Source organism: Dysidea avara, chromosome 10, assembly GCF_963678975.1.
Source record: "Dysidea avara chromosome 10, odDysAvar1.4, whole genome shotgun sequence".
Lineage (NCBI taxonomy): Eukaryota > Metazoa > Porifera > Demospongiae > Dictyoceratida > Dysideidae > Dysidea > Dysidea avara.
In genome coordinates, this window is record NC_089281.1 from 3,754,951 (window position 1) to 3,781,101 (window position 26,151).

Genomic DNA, 26,151 nt, shown 5'->3' on the forward strand with positions numbered 1-26,151 from the left:
GGCTTGCATCACTCAGTATGTGCATGGGTAGGGGATCTCTGGAATAGCTAGAGTGATTTTGGTGTGTGGCCTGCCTTAACTGGCAGGCAGCTCCACTACAAAATGGTGCAATCTGGAAAAGGAGCCATGCATGGAGTAGGGCCCAAACGAACTTGGATTGTCAGGGTTCGAACATTCATCAACTAAAGTTCACGAATCTTTCGAACTTTTAAATGGAGCTGGTTCCTGTTTACAAATTATAAACCACAGCATATTAAATGTTAAATGCATGTCTCAAAAGTTTGCAACACACACATGCAGTTGTACTGACTCAACAGTTTTACTGAGTAAACTTGAAATTGAATACCACAAGTAAAGATACTTACGGTTACTAGGTTTTAATTACATTTTACTACTGCTATACAGTTGAGACAAGTGACTGACACCACATAAAAACCTTACAATCTCATAAAGGCATGTCCTGTGACCACCACTAAACCATCAACACATAACTTAATTAATACCATATGTCTAGCTTCCCCCACATCACTATGGAACACAGCAAGATGGATAACTGAACTGTATCATTATCTAATTAGTAGCTATAGTTCGAACTGTTCAACCCGCATTCGAATGTTCGTTCATCTGAACGAACCTTCGAATTCCTTTAAGTTTGCTTGGGCCCCAGCATGGAGGTATATACTATACATGTAAAAGTAGCTAGTCTTTCTGTTAATATACTATACATTTGCTTTCTTGGGACTATGATACACCATCTTGTATCTTTGCCATGGTGTAGTACACCAGCCTTCTTGGCCACATGACACACTACCGTGTGTCTAGATTGATTAACTTCATGTCCAGAAAAATACACTAAACCTCTAGTACATACATACACCGGTAATTGTATGTATCTTTCCCTAACCGCACTTGACACACTCAATACAATAACATTTATAATTTACCAAAGAGACGATGCTCCTGAAGTCTTTCACCATGGTTGTATGGATGGCTAGGCCTAGAGTTTTGTAAACACAATTTATTAGTAACTTGACGGTTAGCAGTTGGTTGATAGCCATGGTGGGATACTGGATGACGATGTGTATGGCCATTATTGTTAGGAGATTCTTGCATTGAACTGAATTGTGCTACTGTCTCTTCATTTTTTTTTGTCAGAAATTTATAGGGAGACCTTTTTTCTTGATTCTTACTTAGCATAGACGTAGGTCCTAGTAGATAAAGATAATTTAATTTACATTAATTTGGTATGCACATATGTACACTACACTTCTGTATTAACGTACCAATTATAAATAAGGAGATCAATGTTTATATACAATTATTACTTTTACTCTTAGATAGTGTTAACTATCATTTTTTTCATTGTACTTATTAGATTTTATATATTACTTTTAAAATCATGGTTCTTTGCCTGTTTCATAGTTAAATAAATGCTATATTAGAGCAGCTTGATTAAAATATATTTAGAGGCTATTCTACATAAATAATAATTCATATAGTATATAGAATACCCTTCAGTCCATCACTACTATCCCAACAAACATAGGCCTGTTGGACTGGTGCTGGGTTAAAAAATTTTATTCACTCACTTCTACTAGTGGTTGTTTGGCTTCCACCACACTGAAATTGACCAATATTTTTAGTTAGACGATTCCTTGAGTAAGGTTGATTGCTTCCTTTAGGAAATACAAAGTTTTGTTGAGCTGTGTGAGCAATTTGAGCACTAGTAGCCTTCTTTACAACAGATTTGTTTTCATACAAATGGCTACCGTTACTAGTTGACTGTTTAGTAATCGATCTTTGATCTATTAACAAAATAAACAATACAGTAGATACGTATGTGCTACCATTTGAACCTTTAACAGCTTTAACAGCATGTGGTTGATATTGTTGCACTAATCGTTTCTTTAGTGGGGTAGCTGCTACCAAAGATGGCTGTGCAGGCAAAAATTTTGCCAATTGTTTAAAATCTATAATACACAATAAATTACAAAGGTCATTTATGCACTTATGGCATACATATTAACTTACGCACATTTAATAGATTCCAACTGTGATAATGCTTTATTGATTTTGTCGCTATTCTTAGGAGATTTCTTGCATTTGAAACACCTTTGTAGGCATAAAATAATTAATAATTCTGTACATCACGTTTACAGTTTACGCAAAAAAGCACTCATAACTACAAGGCATATTTTACAAATAATTTTATTTTGCAGTCAAAAAGAAATTGAGCAACATACAGTATGTAATCTATGTACACACTGTACATTAGTGTTGCACCGATAATTGGATCGGTTATCGGAAAAACCATATATCGGCTGTGTTTTTTGTATATCGGTATCGGATTGGCACCAAGATGAAAAAAGCAGCAGATACAAATATATGAATTTTGGGTGGGTAATAAATCTGATATACTCCACCTTGTTTTCTAATATACTCCACGCCTTCTGGCACAATATAACATATGCTCAAAATCTAGGTTTATCCAATCAGAATGCATTGTTCATGTGCAGTGATGTAATGAGGGCACTTATTTTGTCACGTGAGGATGCATAGTTGCCATGGCTCTAGTATTATCTCAAGAAAACCAGTCGCTTTTGCCGAGCCTACAGCAAAAACTTCGAGGTAAGTAATCTGAGTGTAATGTGAAATAGAGTCTAAAGCAGTTATCAGGCACAATGTGGAGTCTATGAAATTTATAAACCCTCAGTCCCTTAGTAGCGCCCTCGCTTTACTTGTGCGCTACAGCCTGGGCCTTCAGGTTTATAAATTTCATAGACTCCATAATGTGCCTGTATAACTATTATTTATTCATAAACACATGCTCATGTGCACCAAATGATGTCTACAAATGTAACGAGTTGCATTTTCCTGTATTATAATGTTGTTAATACTGCTTCAGTGTAATGTCAGCTGTTGTTGTAGCAATACTGCCACTGTAAACAAGCTAAAGTGGTCTTTCACTAGTAAAAATTACTACAAAATAGACATGTCGTACTATATCCAATAGGCTACGTTTATCAGTTTGAAAATATTATCCAATATCGGTTGTCAGAATATCGGCAAAATTTCATATCGGTGCAACACTACTGTACATACACCCTAACATATAGTATCATTTGAATTAGGCATAGGACACAGATAGTTTATTGCTGTTTGATGTAAAAATGGTACTAGCCATACCATGTAGGTAAGTTATACATGTACAAGTGTCAGGGGCATCAGAGTAAAAGTGAAAGTGGTACAGCTCAGTCTTATAATGCTACTGAAGAGGGTCTGGGGGCACGCTAATTCCCAGGGAAATTTTCACCTTTTGAAATGTTATTTGGAGGAAATTGTGGGCTGTAATACCACGTGCAATATGCTAGCTAGCTACCTAACATGTGTTCACTGTTAAGGATAAAATGGAAACAGAATGCACCACAGTAATACTGTTTAACTCTTAAACCTTATCATTAATTAAGAGATAAACTCTAAGGAATGTTTCCTGAGAAACAAAGCCAAAGCTAGTAATTATTTTTGGAGGTGCTTAATATGGACGGAGTGTACATGGAGTTGTTCTGGGTTATATAACTAAGTGCTGTTTCTATCAATTGTGGCCTCACTGGTCGTACCAACTCTGATGTCCTTGACAAGCATAATAGATAGTGTGAAGATTGTTAACTCGTATTAATTAAGCTCTTATTATAGCATGTTCACTGGAACATTTACACAATGTGTCTATAATTGTAGAGTGCAGTGGGTACAGCTCAATAATTTAGGATTAGACAACTGAATCAAATATTGCAGTAAAGGCAACTAGTTGTTTCGTGGGAAAAATTAAGAATTTATGGTTGATTATGTCAACATATCAATAAAAATCTAAACAGAAATCAGAACAAAAGAAGTAAGTAAGGGGCATGGTCTTGACAAAATGGCATACAGGCCTGTAGCTCATCTGTAACTATAGTGCACTTTGAGATGATATTTATAGACAAACAGTACGTAGGTAAATTATTATTTTTAGCACACTTCTCAGCATGCATGCTGGAACTAGGGGGTCTGAAGGCATGCCCCCCTACCGTAGGAAATTTTCAAAAAATAGATGCTTAATACCACATACAAATGCTTACAATTTACCTATAAATATTTTATATACCGCCCTTTTGATTAGGTAGAGCTCTGCAGCATTGTTAATGAAAAGGTTTGGGTAGGTTCAGACAACCAACATCCTCTCACAATTGCACAACAGCAGGTGCATGTTAGGGTAATTGAAACTGGAAAATTTTGAAATATGAATTTGAGAGCATTTTCAGTGGCATGTGTATACTTGAATTAAGTATTACCATACGTAATGACTGTACAAGTAGATGAATCAGTTATTAATGAAGGTCTTTTAAATACGTCATTGTACGTATAGACACATCTTTAGGTGCAGATAGATATGGATAAATTCCATAGCAGAACCAATTATTATGTATCTGATGAATGTTTTATTAGAGTACGCAGTTAGGTGACTGCTGTATTAGAGTACCTTGATCTTGTGTACCTCCAATGCTGATCCTAATTTTGGATACCTTTAGCACAAATCCAGCGATAATGCCTTGAAAAGAAGGTGGGATTAATGAGTATTTGGTCCATTATAATTATGCTAAAACAAAGTTCATGATGATCTTCAGCATATTGATGAAGTAAAGCCTAAAAGTGAAGTGTGGGTGGGGGGGGGGGGGGCTTCAGCCCCCATAGTCCCTCCCCAAGAATGGCCTAGATCTGCCCCTGCCTTCTATACAACAATACAGCTACACCATGCAAGTATATTTAGATGAAATTAAGAATTGCAAAAAGGAAATCAACATAACTATACAAACAAAATTTTGCATTGTTTATGGCTATCTCATTCCATGGTTGATTTTTATGCTATAAAATGTAGGCAACATGTGTGTGTGTGTGTGTGTGTGTGTGTGTGTGTGTGTGTGTGTGTGTGTGTGTGTGTGTGTGTGTGTATGTATGTGTGTGCATGTGTGCATGTGTGTGTGTGTGTATGTGTGTGTGTGTGTGTGTGTGTGTGTGTATGTGTGTGTGTGTGTGTATGTGTGTGTGTATGTGTGTGTGTGCATGTGTGTGTGTGTATGTGTGTGTGTGTGTATGCGTGTGCGTGTGTGTGTATGTGTGTGTGTGTGTGTGTGTGTGTGTGTATGCGTGCGTGTGTGTGTATGTGTGTGTGTGTGTGCGCGTGCGTGTGTGAAAACAAGCAATCTTTGATAATACCGATGTTTGTCGATGCACAAAAATGAACTGAGCATGCCTTGAAAATTGCATGTATATAGGTTAACAAATAATACATAATAACACAATTAATCACACTGCTATGTAAACATTTTGTACACACAATTACCATTCATAATAGATTCAAATTTACTGAAATACTACTACACCTATACATACCACACTTCCATAGTATGCATACGTAATGCTAACTGATGGCAGGTGTGACAACTTGCATGCTTTATTTCAAATACTGACTCACAGTACTGCAAATAAAATAATTGTACACATACATACATATACATACATACATATATTACATCACTTATGCATACAGTGGAACCTCAGTTATTTGGACCTCACTTATCTGGAATCTCAGTTAACCGAACTACGGAAATGACTGCTCTGACTGTTCTATTAGGGTAGTTGAATAATACTGATATATTATTTTACCAATGTTTTTTATGGTATCTTAATGTTATTTGGACTTTTCAGGTTTATGGACCACCGCTGTAGGGTTCGGATAACTGAGGTTCCACTGTATGTATATAGTAGATACACTAAATTAACTGTATATATATATATATATATATATATATATATATCACCAATGTAGGGGCTAATTTTGCTAAGATATCCAATAATATATCCCATATTTAGTCTCCACACTGATACACAGCTTTCAATAGGGATAGCCATGTTTTAAATCAGACATGTGGTTTCCATAATTTGTAATGCATTCTGGGTCTTGATAAAGTTACCGTAGAGTCGGGTTGTTAAGCGCATGTATCTGTTAAGCGCATATTATTTGTTAAGCGCATACGCATTACTTGTAATTAACCATGGATGATAAGCGCACATGGCCAAATGCGACGATACAGCTACATACAGCAGGAAACGGCAAGAAAAGCTGAAAGTGCTGAAATATTAATGGCTTCTCAAGCACTTACGTCTCCCTTGAGGTCTCCCTTCGCTACGTATATAGCAAATCAGCCATCTGGATAGTGATAATCTTGTTTATCACAAAGGATTTCACCCAGAAATGGAGTCAAATTTCCTTACACACTGGCATGGTGACTGGCACAAACTATTAACTACTCAATTACAACACAGTGATTGCTGTGATTCCATGCTCCACTCACCATAAATATTTATTAGACGTATGCACCTAACAGATAGTACGATTTTTACAAAATGTTTTCTCTGAAAATTATAAGCGCATGCGCTTAACAACCAGACTTTACGGTATTCAGGTTTGTGAGAGGTTAAGGATTTGTGAGCGAAGTGTGCCACCATCCTACTAGCTTTATTAAACTGCCTTTTAACATTAGATTACAACTTTTTAGACAAATAGCTACACTGGACAGCAGCTTTGCTGAGTTACAAGAACAGAAATACGATGGTATAACAACACTGAATAAAGTTGTAACTAAGGAACTATGCAGCGTTGGTGTGACCTAGAAACCATTCTGATGATTAAGGGGGCTATAAAAATATAACTGTATCATAGATACTACATCATGAATACAGAAACCTGCAGAAGCAATTTGAAATGACACAATTTGATGAGTTTTTTTTCTGTGGGAAATGCTAATCAATGGATCAGCTAGCTTGTATTGCTCAACTTTCAATATATGCACTAATGGACTACAGTAAGAAGAAATGCTGATTCATTTTATCACGATCTTCAAAGTGGTAGCAAGCAAAACTTGTCTCGGATTTACCAATTGTACATGCAGGTAGTAGACTGGGTAAGTGCTTTCTGACCCCTTCTAAGGGTCATATATCTATATGAAAGTGAATCTGTAACATCTCTAGTACATTGGCATGGGTACCTATGGGCAGTATTGGGAATAAGTAACGCGTTACATAATATTATTACTTTTGTGGTAACTAAGTAATATAACGAAATACGCTATAAAAACGGGTAATATAACTCAAGTTACTTTACTTACAAATGTAACACGTTACCTAAGTAATATAGTTACTGTAACGAATCTAATATTATGTAATATTATTACTACAAGTAACAAAGTTACAAATTTCGTTAGTTATCCTCTGAGTAACGCCTAGCCACAACGAAGTAACGAAGCCTACTAAATGAAGCTTATTCACCATGCAGCTTCTTACTTGTAACCAAGATTTGCACATTGTCCAACAACGCAATCATGTCACGTGATAAAGTGGTAGTTTCACACATGACAGCTTAAGGCTGTGGACACAAAGTTATAGTTACTTTATTTTATGAGTAATATGTAACAGTAACTAAATAGTTCAGTTGTAAGTAATATGTAATATGTAACTAGTTACTTTTACAAAGTAACTTGCCCAACACTGCCTATGGGTTACAACTTTCTGAAATGCTACTACATAATATTGAATATGCAAGAAAGCAGCATCCTTTATTGTTGGACCATAGGCGATTAGATAGTTGAATGATCTATCTCTTAATTGCATTTGGACATGATGCAAGCTAAACGTTTCGATTAATTTGGCATGGGTTTCTGAATAACTATACATCTGAGCCACATGCAGCACACTGTACATGTATACATACCTTTTCACCACACTTAAGGCAGATAGTTGTACAATTAACTTTGCACTAAATAAAAAAATAATATGCAGCATCTTCAACAACATACATTATGGAATATACAGTATCTATCAATCCACACTGACAAAAGGCACCAAACTTTCTTTGTGTAGCACTGAATGTTTTGGTAGGAACCATCTCATTCTAAATGGGGACTGTCCATAATCCGTGAACGAAAGCCGTGTAAGTGCACATCTTGCTCTTTTGCATAAGATGATAAAAGAAGTGATCACATTGTGTAATCACATTATACATGAGCTGATAAACAGGAAAATTATTCATAAGAGTTTATTCAATGAAAATATTGATTAAGTGCAACATTTAATTCAATAATGATCTACTAAATCACTGAATTTCTCTACATTAATAGTTTGCAGATCAGCAATTAGCATGTAATCTATGCGCCCTTAGTAGCAATGGACAGTTTAATTTGGTCCTTCAGATTTCACAGGATTCAAATTTTAGAAATCTTACACAGCTTTGCAGAATGTTGTTTCTGCTTGTTTTTGATTGTGAAGAGTACAGCTACATGCTTGATAACAATAGGCATACATGTATACATATTGAAGAAAATTTTCATGGACAGCAAGGGAGAAAATTTTCATGGACAGCAACTCCCAATTCACAAAAATGCTAAAATTTCCCGACCTTGAAAAACATCTGCTATACAGTACAGTATATAATATGTACCTTCTTGCAGCTTCCAAATTTATTGTTATGATACTTGTATCTATCCTGCCAGCCATCTAATGATATTCCAGCTGTGACATGAGGACAGCGACGACTTGATCTTGTAGTAGTCATACTGCAGTGGTTAACAGATTATTTACAATTAGAATAAGTGTTAAGGGGGGGCACGCTACTAGTTCATATGGCTTCACATGCAAAATGATGGTTTCCATTATTCTCTGTTAGCTTTCCCTATCAGATGTGTTTGTGGTACTCATCATCTCCAGTTAGAAGTATTGACTATAAGACTCGGTTTAGTCTTTTAGGCCAAAAATTTGCACAATTCTACAAATTTTGGATCTAGTCTCTCGGCTTTGGTCCCAAGCTTCTTAAACTTTGTCACCTGCGACCTAAGTGTATTAGTAACAAATGTATGGAAGTAAATTTTTGAAGTACTAGTTCAAATGAGCTATTGAATTTTATGTGTGAAAAATAGCAATCTTATAGATTTGGTTTCTGAAGCTGTGGTAGTCATACCTAAAAATCTGTTACCATACTTTTTAAAGATTATTTATTTATTTATTATTACTGGACAGACAGGATAACTGATATGTCCAGGGGACCAGCCTGGAGTGAGTTACAAAAATCAAGAGTTACAACAATAAATCATGTAATTTAACTAAAAGCGTTTCAAATACATGTTTATGACTCCCTGTATTCACAGACTTTAAGCCTTCTCACAGGTCCCTAGTGGGATAAATAGCATTCACAGAAAAACTGTTCAGCAGTGGGAGATTCGATTGTTTCGACAGGTAATTTATTCCAATCATTTATTGTTCTAGGAAAAAGCTGAATTTGTATGAACTGGTTCTTACTGAAGGAGTGATGAAATGAAGTGGATGTTGGTGGGATATGAAGTGCATGGAAAAATATGGAGGAATCTTCAAGGCCGAGTGATCATTAATAGAGTTAAAACATTTTTAGTCTTGAAACCATACGTTGGTGTGATAAGGTGGGCCATGCACTGAAGGTCTTCAAGCATAGATGTAACACTACAATTCCAATCATAGTTGGATGATACCCATTGAGCACCTTGTCTTTGTACCATTTCTATAGAATGAATAGTGTTGTGAACTTGTGGGTCCCATACTGATGATGCATATTCTAGGGTGTGGCAGATCATGGTGATAAAAGCCATATGCTGGATATTCATTGTACGATTATAAAGATTCCATCTAATAAAGTTTAGCATTTTTGTGCCTTTCAGAACAACATTTACTATGTGAGTAGTGAAGCACATATTTGAATTAAATGTGATGAAACACATGTTAAAGAGAGATTGTCAATGGTGTAAACGAAGGAGAATGGTGATAATAGTCTACTACATGTAAATATTGCACAATTACTGACATTCAAACCCACTACAAGCCACTAAAAAAAATTTTTTTTGGGGAGTTTTACTATTAGCTGTAATAGGGGAAGAATCAATTATAGTGTAAAAATTACAGTGTATTGCAACCATGCCATTGTCTGTACATGCCTTGGAGGATTTCACTCAGATTTGCACTAAACAGAACTTCAATATCTAAACTATAGCATGTGTCATTCATAAGGTGGGGAACAGTATCTGTGTTGGTTTCACAGCTTCATATAAAAAGTATAATTTTATTCATGGAAGCCATAGGACAGAATTGCCTGCCTTCTTATATCTCGTGCGTAATGTATTATATCTTATGCATAATACATGAGATATAATACAACAGGTATGGCTAGCATTTAGTATACTCAATTGATAACAATAGAACTCAGTTGCTAAAAATCCATTAACTGGTTGTCAGGTTCCAATAATGCATATGAAACTTAGTGCATGCATGGGCGTATACTACTGTAGAACTGTACTGTACACAATGGCAGGGATTTTGGGCTGGAGTCCATGGTCCATCCAGTCTGTCAACCATTTTTCAGCTATTTGAATGTTGTAAAAAGATCAAGATAGTAAGATACTCAGCACAATAATCTAATAGAACATTCAGTAGAATTTTAGCTACTGTTCTAATTATACTGCTTAGCCATCTTGATGTTTACAGAAACGAGAAAGAACCTTGTAAGTAAAATAACCTCCAGATGCCATTTCAGTGCACCTACTTTCAAAAATGTCCCTGGAGAGCATACCCCCAGACCTCCCTAGCTTGCACACACATTACTGTAATTTTTGTATGCAAAACGTGTATGAAAATTTTTCACACAAAATTTTTACATAAGATCAAACTACTCTAATAAAGCAGTTATTCACGTAAATCATATGAAAATATTTTTACATGAAAATTTTCATCACAAAATTATTTTGCACACAAATAAAGTGAATTACAGTATATGAAAGCAGAATGTCACATTAAATCAATAAAAGTGCGCATAACTATGACCTCCACTACAGTCCATAAATGGCCTGATCACTCAAAATCTCTGGGCTCCGGCCCTGCTATGTAAATGTGCAAAAAAACTGTTAGATACAGAACAGAGCAAAGCGAAGAACCCAGCTATATGACAGGGAGTTATAATTTTGTAGAACTTTTAAATGATTTGCTGTGTGCATTTGCATTTTCACAAGTTTGCATTTCTTAAAAAAACTATCATACTATGCAGTCTTATATACTGAAAATTTGCATAGATGTTGGTTAGACACTTGTTACAGTACTTTAATAGGAATGTTTGAATGTGTAGCTACTGTAAGTACGTTCAATGGAAATAAAAGTGTTGATAACCGGTTCCTAGCCTAATTACACTGTGTCAAGAAAATATAAGCTGCAACAATCAGCCTGGTGCCATGTAAGAATCTGATTGTGCAGCCAGTTGTGGAGACATGAAATTAGGAATTAGTGGTCTTAGATGAGATTTAGTAAAAGAAAAATCTACCTGTAGCTTGACTGCCTGGTTAATAAATGCTGAGATAAATCGCACACCGTCTTTTTGAAACAGGCCAGGTGTTTTACAGAACTTCAGCACTTGTGCTGTAACGTCTAGTATTACTTAGAAAATGGTATGCATCAAATCCTTTGATCTTTGGGAGATACTAAGGCTTTTAAAATCACGAAGATCACAAAGATTCTCGTGGTAGGTCTCTAACTATTACTAAGGCAGTGGTTGCTGAACCAAAAGTCGGTTCAATAAGGCATTAAAACGTACGACAAAAATGTTACTAAAACAAGAAAAAAGAGTGCAGCATCCAGGGTTCAAAACCTGCACCATCAGTGTGATAGCTCCATCAGCTACACTACCACTGCTAGTTCCCAAACTTCCTTACTTTTCTATCTTATAAATGTGACTCAAGAAGTAAGCTGTATAAAGAACACAACCACTGTAAATTCAAATGGGTACAAATGACCCAAATTTTTGGGTTGTTTTACCTGCAATTCAAATGACCGATTTTTTGGTAGTAATGACCCAAGGATGTACTTGGTTATTTTAACTTTGTAAAATATAGTTATATTACCCAGATGCCCTAAAGTCTCTTCAACCTCTAGCCAAGTGTTTGAAATAACCTTACCATCATGGTTATTTTAACCATCTGTGGTAAAATTAACTCACGTCACAAAATATTTGTTTATTTACATTAATTAACAAGTCAGTCATCATTAGTAATAACATACATTAATCTATGTGTGACACATATTTGCAATAGTTGTTACATACTGCATCTTAATACTTTAAACATACCTGATCTTATAGAAGTTTCAAATTGTATATAAAACCTATGTTCTCCATGTTCACTTTTGATTGTGGGATGTAACACAAATGTTATAACGGCTAGTGTACTGTAAATTTAACCATGTAGCTGGTCATCTAATCTGTGCCATAGTAGACTTGACCATACACACTGAAATTACCCAAATATGTTATTTCAACATCCTAAGTGAACAGTTATATTGACCTACCCTAGTTATTTTGACCAATTTAGTCCAAAAGCCTACCCTAGTTATAACTACTTTTAGATGGTCATTTTAACAAAAAAATTTGTAGGTTAAATTTACCCATGGAAGTTGAATTGATCCATTTGAATTTACTGTGACATAAAGGTGAAGAAGAAGCCAAAGCTGAACCCAACCCTAACCCTACTGCTAAATACTACTTGTCACATGATGGATGACTGTCAGTCAATTTGGTTATCCGCAAAGAAAAGCCTTTTGGTTGAGTAACCACCGAGGGGTTCTTCACCTACACTTGCGGGGTTTTTGACAGCGGCAGTTTGCTGGACTTTTAATAGGTAAATCAAATCCCCTATAGAAACCCCTCTATCGAGGTGGGAACATAGTGGGATTTTGACAAGCTTCTTAGCCCCAGTAGTGGGAAATTTGACGCTAGACTTTGTCAAATTCCCTGTATTCCCCCACCCTACCCGGGGGTGGGGCATACGGTTAGCATTTCAAATAAATAAAACTCAAACTGTGGGCAGAGAGGCGCCCGGAACTCTGCCCGGCAATCCTGTGTCGATGGAATCGTTGCCATTACAGATGCAGCACTGATTGCCACGTTGAACATTTATAGCAACCTTCTGAATTAAAAATTGGGTGGTCTTATTATGCGCCATTCAGTACCCGGGAACCTGTCCGCCTCACTAATGAACGTGCACATGCCGGTCCCCAAGCACCCAGGGTCTCAACACAGACTAGTAATACAGAATAAACGGGAGTGTAATCTTCCAGTAAATACTTGGCCGCACAACCTACTGGCATCATTACACTAGCTACACGCCCCACTCAACTGTATGAATGTCATCAACGTACTAAGTTGACTTACATGTTATTCTTCAACCGGGGTTGATCACTCAAAATACATAGCGCTCTCTCCTAGCAGTTCGCCTCCGAGCTCGTCGTAGCGTAGCCAGAGGTTCCTAGAGAAACACAGGGAAAGTCCCGATGTGGTGTTCGCAACCTTCACATAATGTGGGCGGGCAATTATAGCGCTGAGTTGATGACGTATTAAGGTAAGTAAGGGGGTTTCCGGACAGCTGGGTATTCCGGACACTTCGTTTTTAATCCGCTACTGAAGGATGGAATGGAAACCAACCAGGCTATGGTTTGAGTACCTACGTACCCCACTTGTGTGCTATAAAATTCCAAAGTTTTATCTCGATAGCTTCAAGGATTAGTGAGATTCGTCACGATTTGCTTGCGCATGTAGAATATTTTTGTGTAAAAAACTTTCTATACGCGTGTTAACAGTAGATTTAGGGCATCGTTCGTAATTCTGAGCGACCATATGCACCAAAAATTGTCAATCACACTATACAGTGAACGGATATATGGTTTAGAGATAGTACATGTACAACTGGATTCCAAGCCCATTACCTGCGTCGTATCAACTTGAATGAGCAATCAACACAACCAGCAGCCCGGAGAAGCCTGCAGCAAGGATCTGCTGGGCCAGTATGCTGTTTCTGTGTTCAGGTAAGGGCTGGTACAGATTTCCAGGCAGTAGATCAAATGTCGCATCTTTGAAAGCGTTGCAAGACAACTGCAAGATCCGAAGCAGCATAACACAATTCTGCTGTAAAAAAAATCGCTGCCATAAACAAAGTAACCAGCCAAACAGAACGCTATCAGTCTCTGCTGGGCCATGGCACTCAGTGGAGTGCAGCAATTCCCTTAGCAATGCCAGGTACGCCTACTTTTACTGGTGTCCGGAAACCCCAGCCACATAAATTTTTAGCATTTTATCAAATTGCAAGTTTAGACCGTTCTTTCTCCTAGCACCCTACACTTTACCACTCACAAATTATCCCACTGATAGCCTATTTCATTGGCTACAATTCGGCACCAAGCATGTTAGAATCCGTTCTTCCGTTGAGGAGAAATAAATATTTTTCTAATACATGTACAAACTTTGTCCAGAAACCCCCGCCCTTACCTTAGTAGCGGTAGCACAGTGGTTAGCACGCTTGCCTCAACCCCAGGGTTCGAGACCCGGCGGCTGAGTTGTGTCTGGCAGATGAGGTTTAACCTTGGTAAATGTACTGTTATGAGATGTTCAAGGTCACTAAATCCCATAACTGCAAAATAATAACAATAACTCCATCCGTAGCTACGTGTCCATTTTATCTGTAACCCATCAACATATTAAATATGTACCTTAGAGTGACGTTGGATGGTCACCTTTCATGCGGTCTACCCATGGCTAGTAAGGCTACAAGGATGTTAAACTTTTCAAACGCCACCTTACTAAATGTTCAACCGATATCAAGGCATCTGCACCTGACAGTGGCGTATCTAGACATTTTACTTTACCTGGGCACTGGGTGGGCACGCCACTCAGCCAAGCAACACACATACACATGCCCATCTTCATATGGACATCAATATAGTGTCTAAAATATGTTGTGCATCACTATCTATGTGCTATACCTACATTAACTGCATGCAGGATAACTAATATTACCCTATACTTGATACAAACGCTAGCTACTATTGTCTTCTTCACACACAGTGCGCTGGAGGAAACTTTGAAGTTTCACACAGCCACATCTCAAAAGTTTCTCTTGTCTGTTCACATCTGAATTTTGACTACATCTTCGTCTTGAATTGGCACTGCATCTGCATACTTATTTATTAGTTCGACCATTAATGGAATATGCATGTGTTGTTTGGGATTGTACAAATATCACTTTTAGAAAATGTCCAGAGGCATGCTGCAAGGTGAGTCCTTTCTGACTACAACAGTAGTGTCAGTACTATGCTGGAACTGCCTGAGCTTAATTGATTGCCATTAGCAAAGAGAAGGAAGCAACAAAGTGAAAGGTTTTCTCCAGCGTAATATTAAGCACTGTCCAACTAGTATTAAAGCAAGATGTTATAGCAGCATGATTAGGCATAGGCCTATACTAGAATATGCCTCTGCCATCTGGTCTCCATGCATATACTAAAAGAAATATTGACTTAGTAGAAGCTGTCCAAAGACGATCAGTGAGGTTTATATTTAATAATTACATACCTTATGCTAGTGTTACAGAAATGTTGGAAAGAATTGATTTTAAGACTTTAGCAGAGAGAAGAAATGAATCAAAATTGATATATTTGTACAAGATTGTTAATAATTTAGTAGAAATAAACACAGATGATATCCTTTTCCCCCGATCATCTATTCATGAGGGCATCAACTGAGATTTTTACTACCTCCCACCAGAATCAACTCCTACCACTACTCCTTTTTTTCCTTCAGCAATTCGACAATGGAACAATCTTCTGGAATCTGTAATTAATTCATCAAGTGTAGAACATTTTAAATCCTTACTTAAGTTATAACTATTAATAATAGTGTGCTCTTATACTCTATTTTGAGGTCTTGCACAGTAATAAAATATAATAATAATAGAATATAATATAATATAATAACAAAGACTAAATATCTTTTACCAAATAATGCATGGCATGATCAGCTTATCTCTACCTGAATACTATCACTTTACTACCTCCCACACATACTAGACAACATCACCCATTCCACCTGATGATACCATCCACAAGTACCACTACAAATATGACAAGCTTTTACCGGAAGATGATCAGAGAATGGAATGCACTGCCAACACCACTGATAGATTTAACTAAGTTGTCAGAAGTCATAATTGAATATTTGTAATGTGTACGTTATGTTTATGTGTACCTTATAGAGCCTAATCAGCCTTGGCTGTCTGTCCTATTTAATAATCATATTATGTGCAGGCCTCTGTACTGAACTGAAAAAACAAGAATTACATGTCTAACTTACCAAACAAGTGTCTTTGGAAATCATCTATAGAGTTATCATCAATCATGTGAATTGGAAAGGCATTCTGGAGTTTACTTGCTGAAGGCTAAAGAGTATTCGTAGGCATGTATTTCGGTTTAATACGATATCTGAATCTGACATCACATCCGCACAAATTCAGCTAGTTCCAATTTTTTTCAAGTAGGTAGCTAGCTAGCTAGTATGTAATCGCTGATATTGCATTGGTTTTACACATTTATGGGTGGAGTTACTGTACACTACAACATCTCACGGCTTCAGTTTTGTCGCTGGGGCTGCTAAAAAGAAAAAAAACTGATGATGTAGCTAGGCACAATACTTTTTCAAAATTGTATGACTCAGTAACTTTTATGTCATTATTTATTTATTTATTAAATAAATATTTATTTATTTATTATTACCAATCAAAGAGTATAACACACAAATACATGTTAACAAAAAAAAGCCATTATATTATGACCATGCACTCTTATTAAATGTTTAGCTAATGCATACAAGCCACAGAATCACACTGAGAATGCATCCTAGTAGCTACTGAAATATAACCTGTTATGCAATGGGGTGTCAATTTTAGCAGGCCCAGTCACATTATAGCATGCCTAGGGTCTTGTGTCTACAAATGAGCTCTGACATTGTAATAGAGCTTGAAAAAAAGAGTACGTTAAAAGAAAACCATAGCTACACAGATCACAGTACAATTGGTTTTAGTATAAAAAGTAAATTCAGTCCAGTATTCCAGTCCAGTGGTTCAATCCAGTGATTAGACACTACCCCCATTCATGTTTTTTTTTAAATACTGACTATAACACCTACTGTATGCTAACATAATTATTTCAATCCCCATGAAGTACTGTGGCCATCTGTGTGGAAGCAAGCTTATATGTTACACTAATAATTATACACACACACATTGTCCTATATTGCATTAACATCAAAACTTATTATGTAGTCACACAATGAATCATCTTGACACCCATTTAAACATAGTGGGCTACAACTTTGGAAAATGCATGGAATTTAATATGTCAAAATGTAAGAATATCACACTGATCTCTAGTTCACAGTACAAGTAGCTGCACTACCTAAACCCAAGTAACTCCGCTACCTGGGTTTCCCTGAGGCAGGTGGTATTGAGCATGCATGTGTAAGAAGAAAAGACCCCCATACATACCAACAGTATTAGGGTAATGGTTTTCTTACACTCATCATCACTTACACTTTTTTACTGGTTTAATGACTATTGTGTTTTGTATATTTTGCTGTCATATGAGTTTGGTATTGTAGAGCTGAGATAGCTGAATCTGATATGAAGTTACGTAGGGTCATCACCACTACCATCCTTGTGCTGCCATTGAGCAGCTTTGAGACCAGTCTCTCCATAGTAAATCCAACAGCACTATCCTGGCTGTGCAGGAGCACCAGGGTACGTATATCAGGCTAAGATAATGATATTCCCTGTTCCGGCTGTGATGTGTTAATTTTGCAAAAGATAGCTACCATTCAGCACCTTCTGAATGGTTGTGAAGCATTGACTTCCATCCTTTATCGACACAATATGGTTGACAGAGTAGCTGGCACCTCTGTGTTATCATATCCCTTAGGTGCTACCAGCTGGCATGACCACCAACCGCTGTCAGTTGCAGAAAATGATGAGGTTAAACTACTGTGGGTTTATAAGAATGATTACTGACCTCACAGTTTTTGTCACAACCAACCAGACATCGCCATTTTTTTTTGAAGAAGGATAACAGGATTCTATTCCTTCACAGAGACTTCAGATGAGGGCGTGTTATATAAGGAAGGTGAGAATGTATCTCTAAGTATCAGGTTCTGTCTAGGAAAGCGTCCATCAGCTATCATCAACCTCTGAATATTGTCCCTATTTTGTTTGGCCACTCTGGTGTAGTATCCTGCTGCCAACCCACACCCTTGAAGAAGCTGCCATTTAATGACCCATCTTATTCTAAGCACATCTTGCAACAAACCATCATATATGTACTGGGGACAATATATACCTTAAGGACAATAGATTTTGATTTTACTTAAGCATTTTATTTCTCATGCTCCAATTATTGTTCTGTACAATGTATGTACATGTGTATCATTTTCAATCAATTTGATTCTCCACCTATACAATGTATGGAACTCAGTGAAAGAACATAGAATAGATCTTTGGCATCTGGAGCAATGAAAAGAACTCACATCTTGTATACTTGAAACAAACCAAACCAAACACAGGGATTCCTACAAAGAAGTCTATGAATTTACTCAAACAAGTGTACAAACAACTACTGCTTCCACTACTCAAATATTGTAGTGCTCCTATTTTGAACCATCACTGACATCAACAAACTAGAGTTAGTGTAGTGCAGAGCAGTGAGACCTGTTCTGAACAAATTATGGACAAACAGTATTATGGATGGGGTAACTGTGATCCTGAAAGATGAATTGGCCAACACTTCAAAGTTATCATAAATATGCATATACTAACTACTTCTATTAATTTTGCATTACCATTTTCAGGGGCGGATCCAGACTTTTAAAAAGGGGGGTTCCACTTTGGAATTGCAACTTCAGCCTAGTTGTAAGTTGAAGACCAAAAAAAAAAAATATGTCACCACCAGCTGACAAACAGCTACCCCTCACCATAGAAGCCCTCACCAACTATATTTCCTTATTTATGTCTAGATACATAACTTGCTACACTGCTCCTCAGAAGACTACTGTGACTGCTCTATTAGAGTATCTCGAGTAAGAAAGACATTCAAAAGGGGGGTTCCATGGAACCCTTTGAACCCTCCTGGATCCGCCCCTGATTTTACCCCTTCAGGGGCTTGATAATTAATAAAATGAAATGAAATGATGTCTTTATCATGCATGTTATAGTCACCACTGGATCACCACTCTTAGAAGGGACTTTTTAATTTGTCTGCATGTATCATTTGAATGTTAGAAACTTTGTTGGCCTATGCCAGATAGTTGATTATCAAGATTTTTAAAGGATTGGCGGAGCAGATAGCGACTGCTTTGATACAACTGTTAATGATGCAGGTATGATGATGCAGGTAGCTTGTAGCCGATCTCAGTAGTTCCAGCAGTCACTAAAGTTTTAAAGAAAATTAATTTTGTGTATAATTAGTTGCAATTCTTTCTTGAAAGTAATGAGCTGCTTAGCCCTTACCAGGAGCACGCATATTGTTGTGGCAAATCCACTGAACAACTGTTACTAGTACTGTAGCTTCAGATACTGTATCACAAGCTATAGATGCTGGAAAACCCTCTTGTATTGCATTTTCAAAAGCATTTGACTTGTTGGACAGTGCTTTTTATTATTATTATTATTAGCACTTTACAGTGACCAGCACTGAAGGTCTGACAGCAACATGTGCTGCAGCCTTAGGATTACCTAACCTAATTTCAGGGACTTACACCTAATGACTTGACTTACTGACTGACTGATAAGGTGTAACAGAAAAGGGGCCAAAGTAAGGAAAAAAATCCCTCCAACCCCAGGATTCGAACTGCAGGTCACCCAATGTCTAGTCGGGGCCACACTCAGTCTTCCTCCAGGAGGGATGGATTTTCTTCCTTAAACCTAAAGTATTTATTATTAGCACTTTACAGTGACCAGCACTGAAGGTCTGACAGCAACATGTGCTTTTTGTTCCAGAGACTTAATAAACTTGCTGTGTTTGGCCCATCTAACCAACTTATACTACTGTATATGCACACACACACACACACACACACACACACACACACACACACACACACACACACACACACACACACACACACACACACACACACACACACACAACACAACACAAAAGACGAGATAAAACTTGTCATATGAGATTCAATTTCATGCCAGTGCTGATTGATGGACACTATAAGGTAAATGTTTCTATACTACAGATTTGTTTCTTACAACTTTATTTCTAATGTTGCGGTTCCTAGCCTAGGCCATTTCCTTTTAAACTATTTTTTTTCCATTTGGAGGGCTGACCAACATTCATCAATCATAATTCCTCATATAACCACTATTAATGTAATTCTTCCACAATAGTCCCATTTCTTTAATTTGTAACAATAATAAATATGTATTCTATATGATGATTCCTGTTTGTTTAACCAGATATGTAAACTGTAATCATTCCTCTTGAATTAATGCAGAAATATTACATCACAATACATAAATTATAAGTGTAGTATACTAATATGCAACAGATTCCATATACTAGCTGTCACTTGGTTTCTGGTATAGACAACTATCAGCTTTTTCTGTTTGTTCAGCAATTTCAATTGTTTCAGTAGCCATCTGTATATATTGCTTGATATACTTGAAAGGGTTAAACTTTATCAAAAAAAATTCATACCCCTGTTACATATAAAGAAATGTTAAAAGTATGTACGTATGCTATGTATTGTTGTGTCTAGTGGATAACAGGAATTTTATTAATGATCAATCAGACACCATATATAGTGATGAGTTGCACTTAAATGCAAATACAATTAAGATAACTTTATGGTGATTCATTATGGTGCATAGCATACAGCACAGCTATCCCCATAGATCATTGCACAACATAAGCTTGTATGCATTTGTTCAAAGCCTATTATGTGATTAATGTTTCCTTGTTATCTGGCTGCTTTGTGTATGCCTGCCATGCAGGTAATGATGTTGTGAGACCATGAGCTGTTAAGTAAACATACAAAAAATATATCAAGACACACGGTAGTGTGTCGTGCGGCCCAAGAAGCCAGCGCGCAACCCCGTGAGTATATTGACAGGAAGAAAGAAAACGCAATTTTCGCACCTCCGTAGCTCTGTGCTGCCTTGATGAAACAAGACAAATTTTGCTGTGTACATTCCCTCCACCTTCAGCACTCCACATTCCAAATTTGAGCGAAATCGCTTCAGGCATTCCTGAGATATGCGACTTCACAAATTGGCTTAGTTTCTTCGTTTTTTTTTTTTTCTTCTTATTTTTCTTCCTCTTTTCGCACACTTACAAAAACTGCTATAAAACGCGAACGCGTTATCCGATTGCCTTGAAATTTGGCACACAGAAGGGGGGTATAAAGGCGCATCTCTGTACCAACTTTGGATGGAATACCATAAACAGGCAAAGAGTTATGAGCGATTATGCACGAAAAATAACACCAATATGTTGTCACGCCTACAGGGTAAACCGCGTATGGGAAGAAGCTGAAAATCGGTGGGTGAATAGGTTAACTATTGAACCTCAAACCTTTTGTGGTTTGAAAGAAATCGAGCTAAAAACCAGGAAGATACAGCGAAACAATCAACAGTGTGTAACAATTACGCAATCGAGATTAGCTAATTTTTTATTATTATTATTATTATGCTTGCCACGCCTACCAGATAAACCACTTGGGGTAATGCTTTGAAAATCGCTGTACAGATGGAGTTATCATCTTAGAAAGGCTCTTCAATGGTGTAGAAGAATCAGACTTAAAGCCACGGAGTTATAACACGAAATCCAACTTGGTGTAGCAAGTGCGAGATCGAGATACTCTAATAGAGCAGTCATCCTAATAGAGCAGTCACCCTGAACAGAATTCAAGAGATCAGTTAGAAATAAGTAACCTGTATAGAGATCAGCTACAAACAAATCACCCTGTAGAGAGTTCAGCTACAAACAATTCACCCTGTTCAGACATCAGTTAGAAGAAGTTTTCTTGTAGAGAGTTCAGTTACAAACAAATCACCCTGTTGAAAGATCAGCTAGAAGATGTCACCTTATAGATAGTTCAGTTACAAAGAAACCACCATGTAGAGAATTCAGCTACAAACTAGTGACCCTGTAGATACATCAGCTAGAAGAAGTTACCTTGTAGAGAGTTCAGCTACAAAGAAACCATTGTGTAAAGAGCTCAGCTGCAAACAAATCACCTATACAGAATTCAGCTACAAACAAATCACCCTGTAGAGAGATCAGCTAGAAGAAGTTACCTTGTAGATAGTTCAGCTACAAACAAATCATCCTGTAGAGAGATCAGCTAGAAGAAGTTACCTTGTAGGTAGTTCAGCTACAAACAATTCACCCTGTACAGAGCTCAGTTAAAAGAGGTTTCCTTGTAGAGAGTTCAGCTACAGACAAATCTCCCTGTAGAGAGATCAGCTAGAAGAAGTTTCCTTGTAGAGAGTTCTGCTACAAACAAATCACCCTGTAGAAAGATCAGCTAGAAGAAATCATCTTGTAGAGAGTTCAGCTTCAAAGAAACAATCATGTGAGAGTTCAGGTACAAACAAATTGTCCTGTAGAGAGATCAGCTAGAAGAAGTTGCCTTGTAGAGAGTTCAGCTACAAAGAAACCATCATGTAGATAGCTCAGGTACAAACAAATCACCCTGTAGAAAGATCAGCTATAGAAGAAATCACCTTGTAGAGAGTTCAGCTACAAAGAAACCATCATGTAGAGAGTTCAACTACAAACAAATCACCCTGTAGAGAGATCAGCTATAGAAGAAATCACCTTGTAGAGAGTTCAGCTACAAAGAAACCATCATGTAGAGAGTTCAGCTACAAACAAATCGGCCTGTAGAGAGATCAGCTAGAAGAAATTACCTTGTAGAGAGTTCAGCTACAAAGAAACAATCATGTGAGAGTTCAGGTACAAACAAATTGTCCTGTAGAGAGATCAGCTAGAAGAAGTTACCTTGTAGAGAGTTCAGCTACAAAGAAACCATCATGTAGATAGTTCAGGTACAAACAAATCACCCTGTAGAAAGATCAGCTATAGAAGAAATTTTCTGTTACACCTTTCCAGCTACTGTATAAGTCATTAAGTCTAAGTCCTTGAAACTAGGTTAGGTAATCCTAAGGCTGCAGCACATGTTGTTGTAGACCTTCAGTGCTGGTCACTGTAAAGTGTTAATAATAATAAATCACCTTGTAGAGAGTTCAGCTACAAAGAAACTATCATGTAGAGAGTTCAACTACAAACAAATCACCCTGTAGAGAGATCAGCTATAGAAGAAATCACCTTGTAGAGAGTTCAGCTACAAAGAAACCATCATGTAGAGAGTTCAGCTACAAACAAATCGGCCTGTAGAGAGATCAGCTAGAAGAAATTACCTTGTAGAGAGTTCAGCTACAAAGAAACCATCATGTAGAGAGTTCAGCTGCAAACAAATCACCTGTAGAGAGTTAAGCTACAAACAAATCTCCCTGTAGAGAGATCAGCTAGAAGAAGTCACCTTGCAGGGAGTTCAGTTACAAAGAAATAAACCATGTAGAGAGTTCAGCTGCAAACAAATCACCTGTAGAGAGTTCAGCTAGAAACAAGTCACCCTGTAGAGAGATCAGCTAGAAACAAGTCACCTTGTAGAGAGTTCAGCTAGAAGAAGTCACATTGTAGAGCTACAAAGAAACTACCATGTAGAGTTCAGCTGCAAACAAATCACCCTGTAGAGAACTCAGCTACAAACAAATCGCCCTGTAGAAAGATTAGCTAGAAGAAGTTACCTTATAGGGAGTTCAGCTATGAACAGATCACCCTGTAGAGAGTTCAGCTACAAACAAATCACCCTGTAGAGAGTTCAGCTACAAACAAATCACCCTGTAGAGAGTTCAGTTACAAAGAAACCACCATGCATGTAGAGAGTTCAGCTGCAAAAAAAATCAATCACTCTGTTGAGAGTTCAGCTAGAAGAAGTCACCTTGTAGAGAGTTAAGCTGCAAATAAATCACCCTGTAGAGAATTCAGCTACAAACAAATCACCCTGTAGAAAGATCAGCTAGAAGAAGTTACCTTGTAGAGAGTTCAGCTACAAAGAAACCACCATGTAGAGAGTTCAGCTGCAAACAAATCACCTGTAGAGAGTTCAGCTAGAAACAAGTCACCCTGTAGAGAGATCAGCTAAAAACAAGTCACCCTGTAGAGAGTTCAGCTAGAAGAAGTCACATTGTAGAGAGTTCAGCTACAAAGAAACTACCACGTAGAGAGTTCAGCTGCAAATAAATCATCCTGTAGAGAGTTCAGCTAGAAGAAGTCACCTTTTAGAGAGTTCAGCTACAAAGCAACCACCATGTAAAGAGTTCAGCTGCAAAAAACTCAATCACCTTGTAGAAAGATCGGCTAGAAGAAGTTACCTTGTAGAGAGTTCAGCTACAAAGAAACCACCATGTAGAGAGTTCAGCTGCAAACAAATCACCTATAGAGAGTTCAGCTAGAAACAAGTCACCCTGTAGAGAGTTCAGCTAGAAGAAGTCACATTGTAGAGAGTTCAGCTACAATGAAACTCCCATGTAGAGAGTTCAGCTGCAAACAAATCACCCTGTAGAGAACTCAGCTACAAACAAATATGCAGTTTAAAAAGATCAGCTAGAAGAAGTTACCATGTAGAGAGTTCAGCTACAACGAAACCACCATGTAGAGAGTTCAGCTACAAACAAATCACCTGTAGAGAGTTCAGGTCACCCTGTAGAGAGATCAGCTAGAAACAAGTCACCTTGTAGAGAGTTCAGCTAGAAGAAGTCACGCTGTAGAGAGTTCAGCTACAAAGAAACCACCATTAGAGAGTTCAGCTGTAAACAAATCACCCAGTAGAAAGTTCAGCTATGAACAGATCACCCTGTTGAGAGTTCAGTTAGAAACAAGGAATCCTGTAGAGAGATCACCTAGAAGTATCGCCTTGTAGAGAGTTCAGCTACAAACAAATCACCTGTAGAGAGTTCAGCTACAAACAAATCACCCTGTGGAGAGATCAGCTAGAAGAAGTCACCTTGTAGAGAGTTCAGCTATAAAGAAACCACCATGTAGAGAATTCAGCTGCAAACAAACACCCTGTAGAGATTTCAGCTACAAACAAATCGCCCTGTAGAAAGATCAGCTAGAAGAAGTTACCTTGTAGGGATTTCAGCTACAAACAAATCACCCTGTAGAGAGTTCAGCTACAAAGAAACCATTCTGTAAAGAGCTCAGCTGCAAAGAAATCACTTGTACAGAATTCAGCTACAAACAAATCACCCTGTAGAGAGATCAGCTAGAAGAAATTACCTTGTAGATGGTTCAGCTACAATCAAATCACCCTGTAGAAAGATCAGTTAGAAGAAGTTACCTTGGAGAAAGTTCAGCTACAAAGAAACCATTTTGTAAAGACCTCAGCTGCAAACAAATCACCTGTACAGAGTTCAACTACGAACAAATCACCCTGTAGAGAGATCAGCTATAAGAAGTTACCTTGTAGATAGTTCAACTACAAACAAATCTCCCTGTAGAGAGATCAGCTAGAAGAAATTACCTTGTAGAGAGTTCAGCTACAAAGAAACCACCATGTAGAGAGTTCAGCTGCAAAGAAATCACCCTGTAGAAAATTCTGCCAGAAACAAATTGCCCTGTAGAAAGATCAGTTAGAAGAAGTTACCTTTTAGAGAGTTCAGCTACAAAGAAACCATTCTGTAAAGAGCTCAGCTGCAAACAAATCACCTATACAGAATTCAGCTACAAATACATCACCCTGTAGAGAGATCAGCTAGAAGAAGTTACCTTGTAGATCGTTCAGCTACAAACAATTCACCCTGTAGAGAGAGCAATTAGAAGAAGTCACCTTGTAGAGTGTTCAGTTACAAAGAAACCACCATGGAGATTTCTGTAATCAATATATGTGACCGGATTTGCGAAAAGGGGTCTTCCACACACATCCAATTCCGTAAACGTTGGAGACCATAACTCAGTGTTCAAGTAACATATTAACCTGAAAATTTCACCATGTATTCAGCTATAGTGGTGCTCACCACTGTCCAAATTTCAAGGCAATAGCTCTTTCCAATCTGAAGTTATCAATTGTCAAAGTTGGAAAATTGGATGTGTGTGGAAGACCCCTTTTCGCAA

At 37.5% G+C, this 26,151-nt stretch overlaps 1 protein-coding gene across 4 annotated transcripts in view; it reads right to left on the reverse strand.

Annotated features, from left to right (window-relative positions):
- Positions 1-13,462, reverse strand: part of LOC136269319 (ubiquitin carboxyl-terminal hydrolase 45-like) — a 31,644-nt gene extending 18,182 nt beyond the window's left edge. For 2 of the 4 annotated variants that reach the window (XM_066064869.1, XM_066064867.1), the window contains exons 1-8: positions 13,304-13,462; positions 8,531-8,645; positions 7,805-7,849; positions 5,428-5,513; positions 2,036-2,112; positions 1,857-1,970; positions 1,590-1,805; positions 945-1,208 (exon numbers count right to left, since the gene is read on the reverse strand). In XM_066064869.1, the coding sequence (XP_065920941.1) occupies positions 945-1,208; positions 1,590-1,805; positions 1,857-1,970; positions 2,036-2,112; positions 5,428-5,513; positions 7,805-7,849; positions 8,531-8,644 (916 nt within the window). In that variant the 5' untranslated portion in view covers position 8,645; positions 13,304-13,462. The remainder of the gene's footprint in view (positions 1-944; positions 1,209-1,589; positions 1,806-1,856; positions 1,971-2,035; positions 2,113-5,427; positions 5,514-7,804; positions 7,850-8,530; positions 8,646-13,303) is intronic. The other 2 variants (XM_066064868.1, XM_066064870.1) reach the window with 2 other exon arrangements.
- Positions 13,463-26,151: the final 12,689 nt, after the last annotated feature.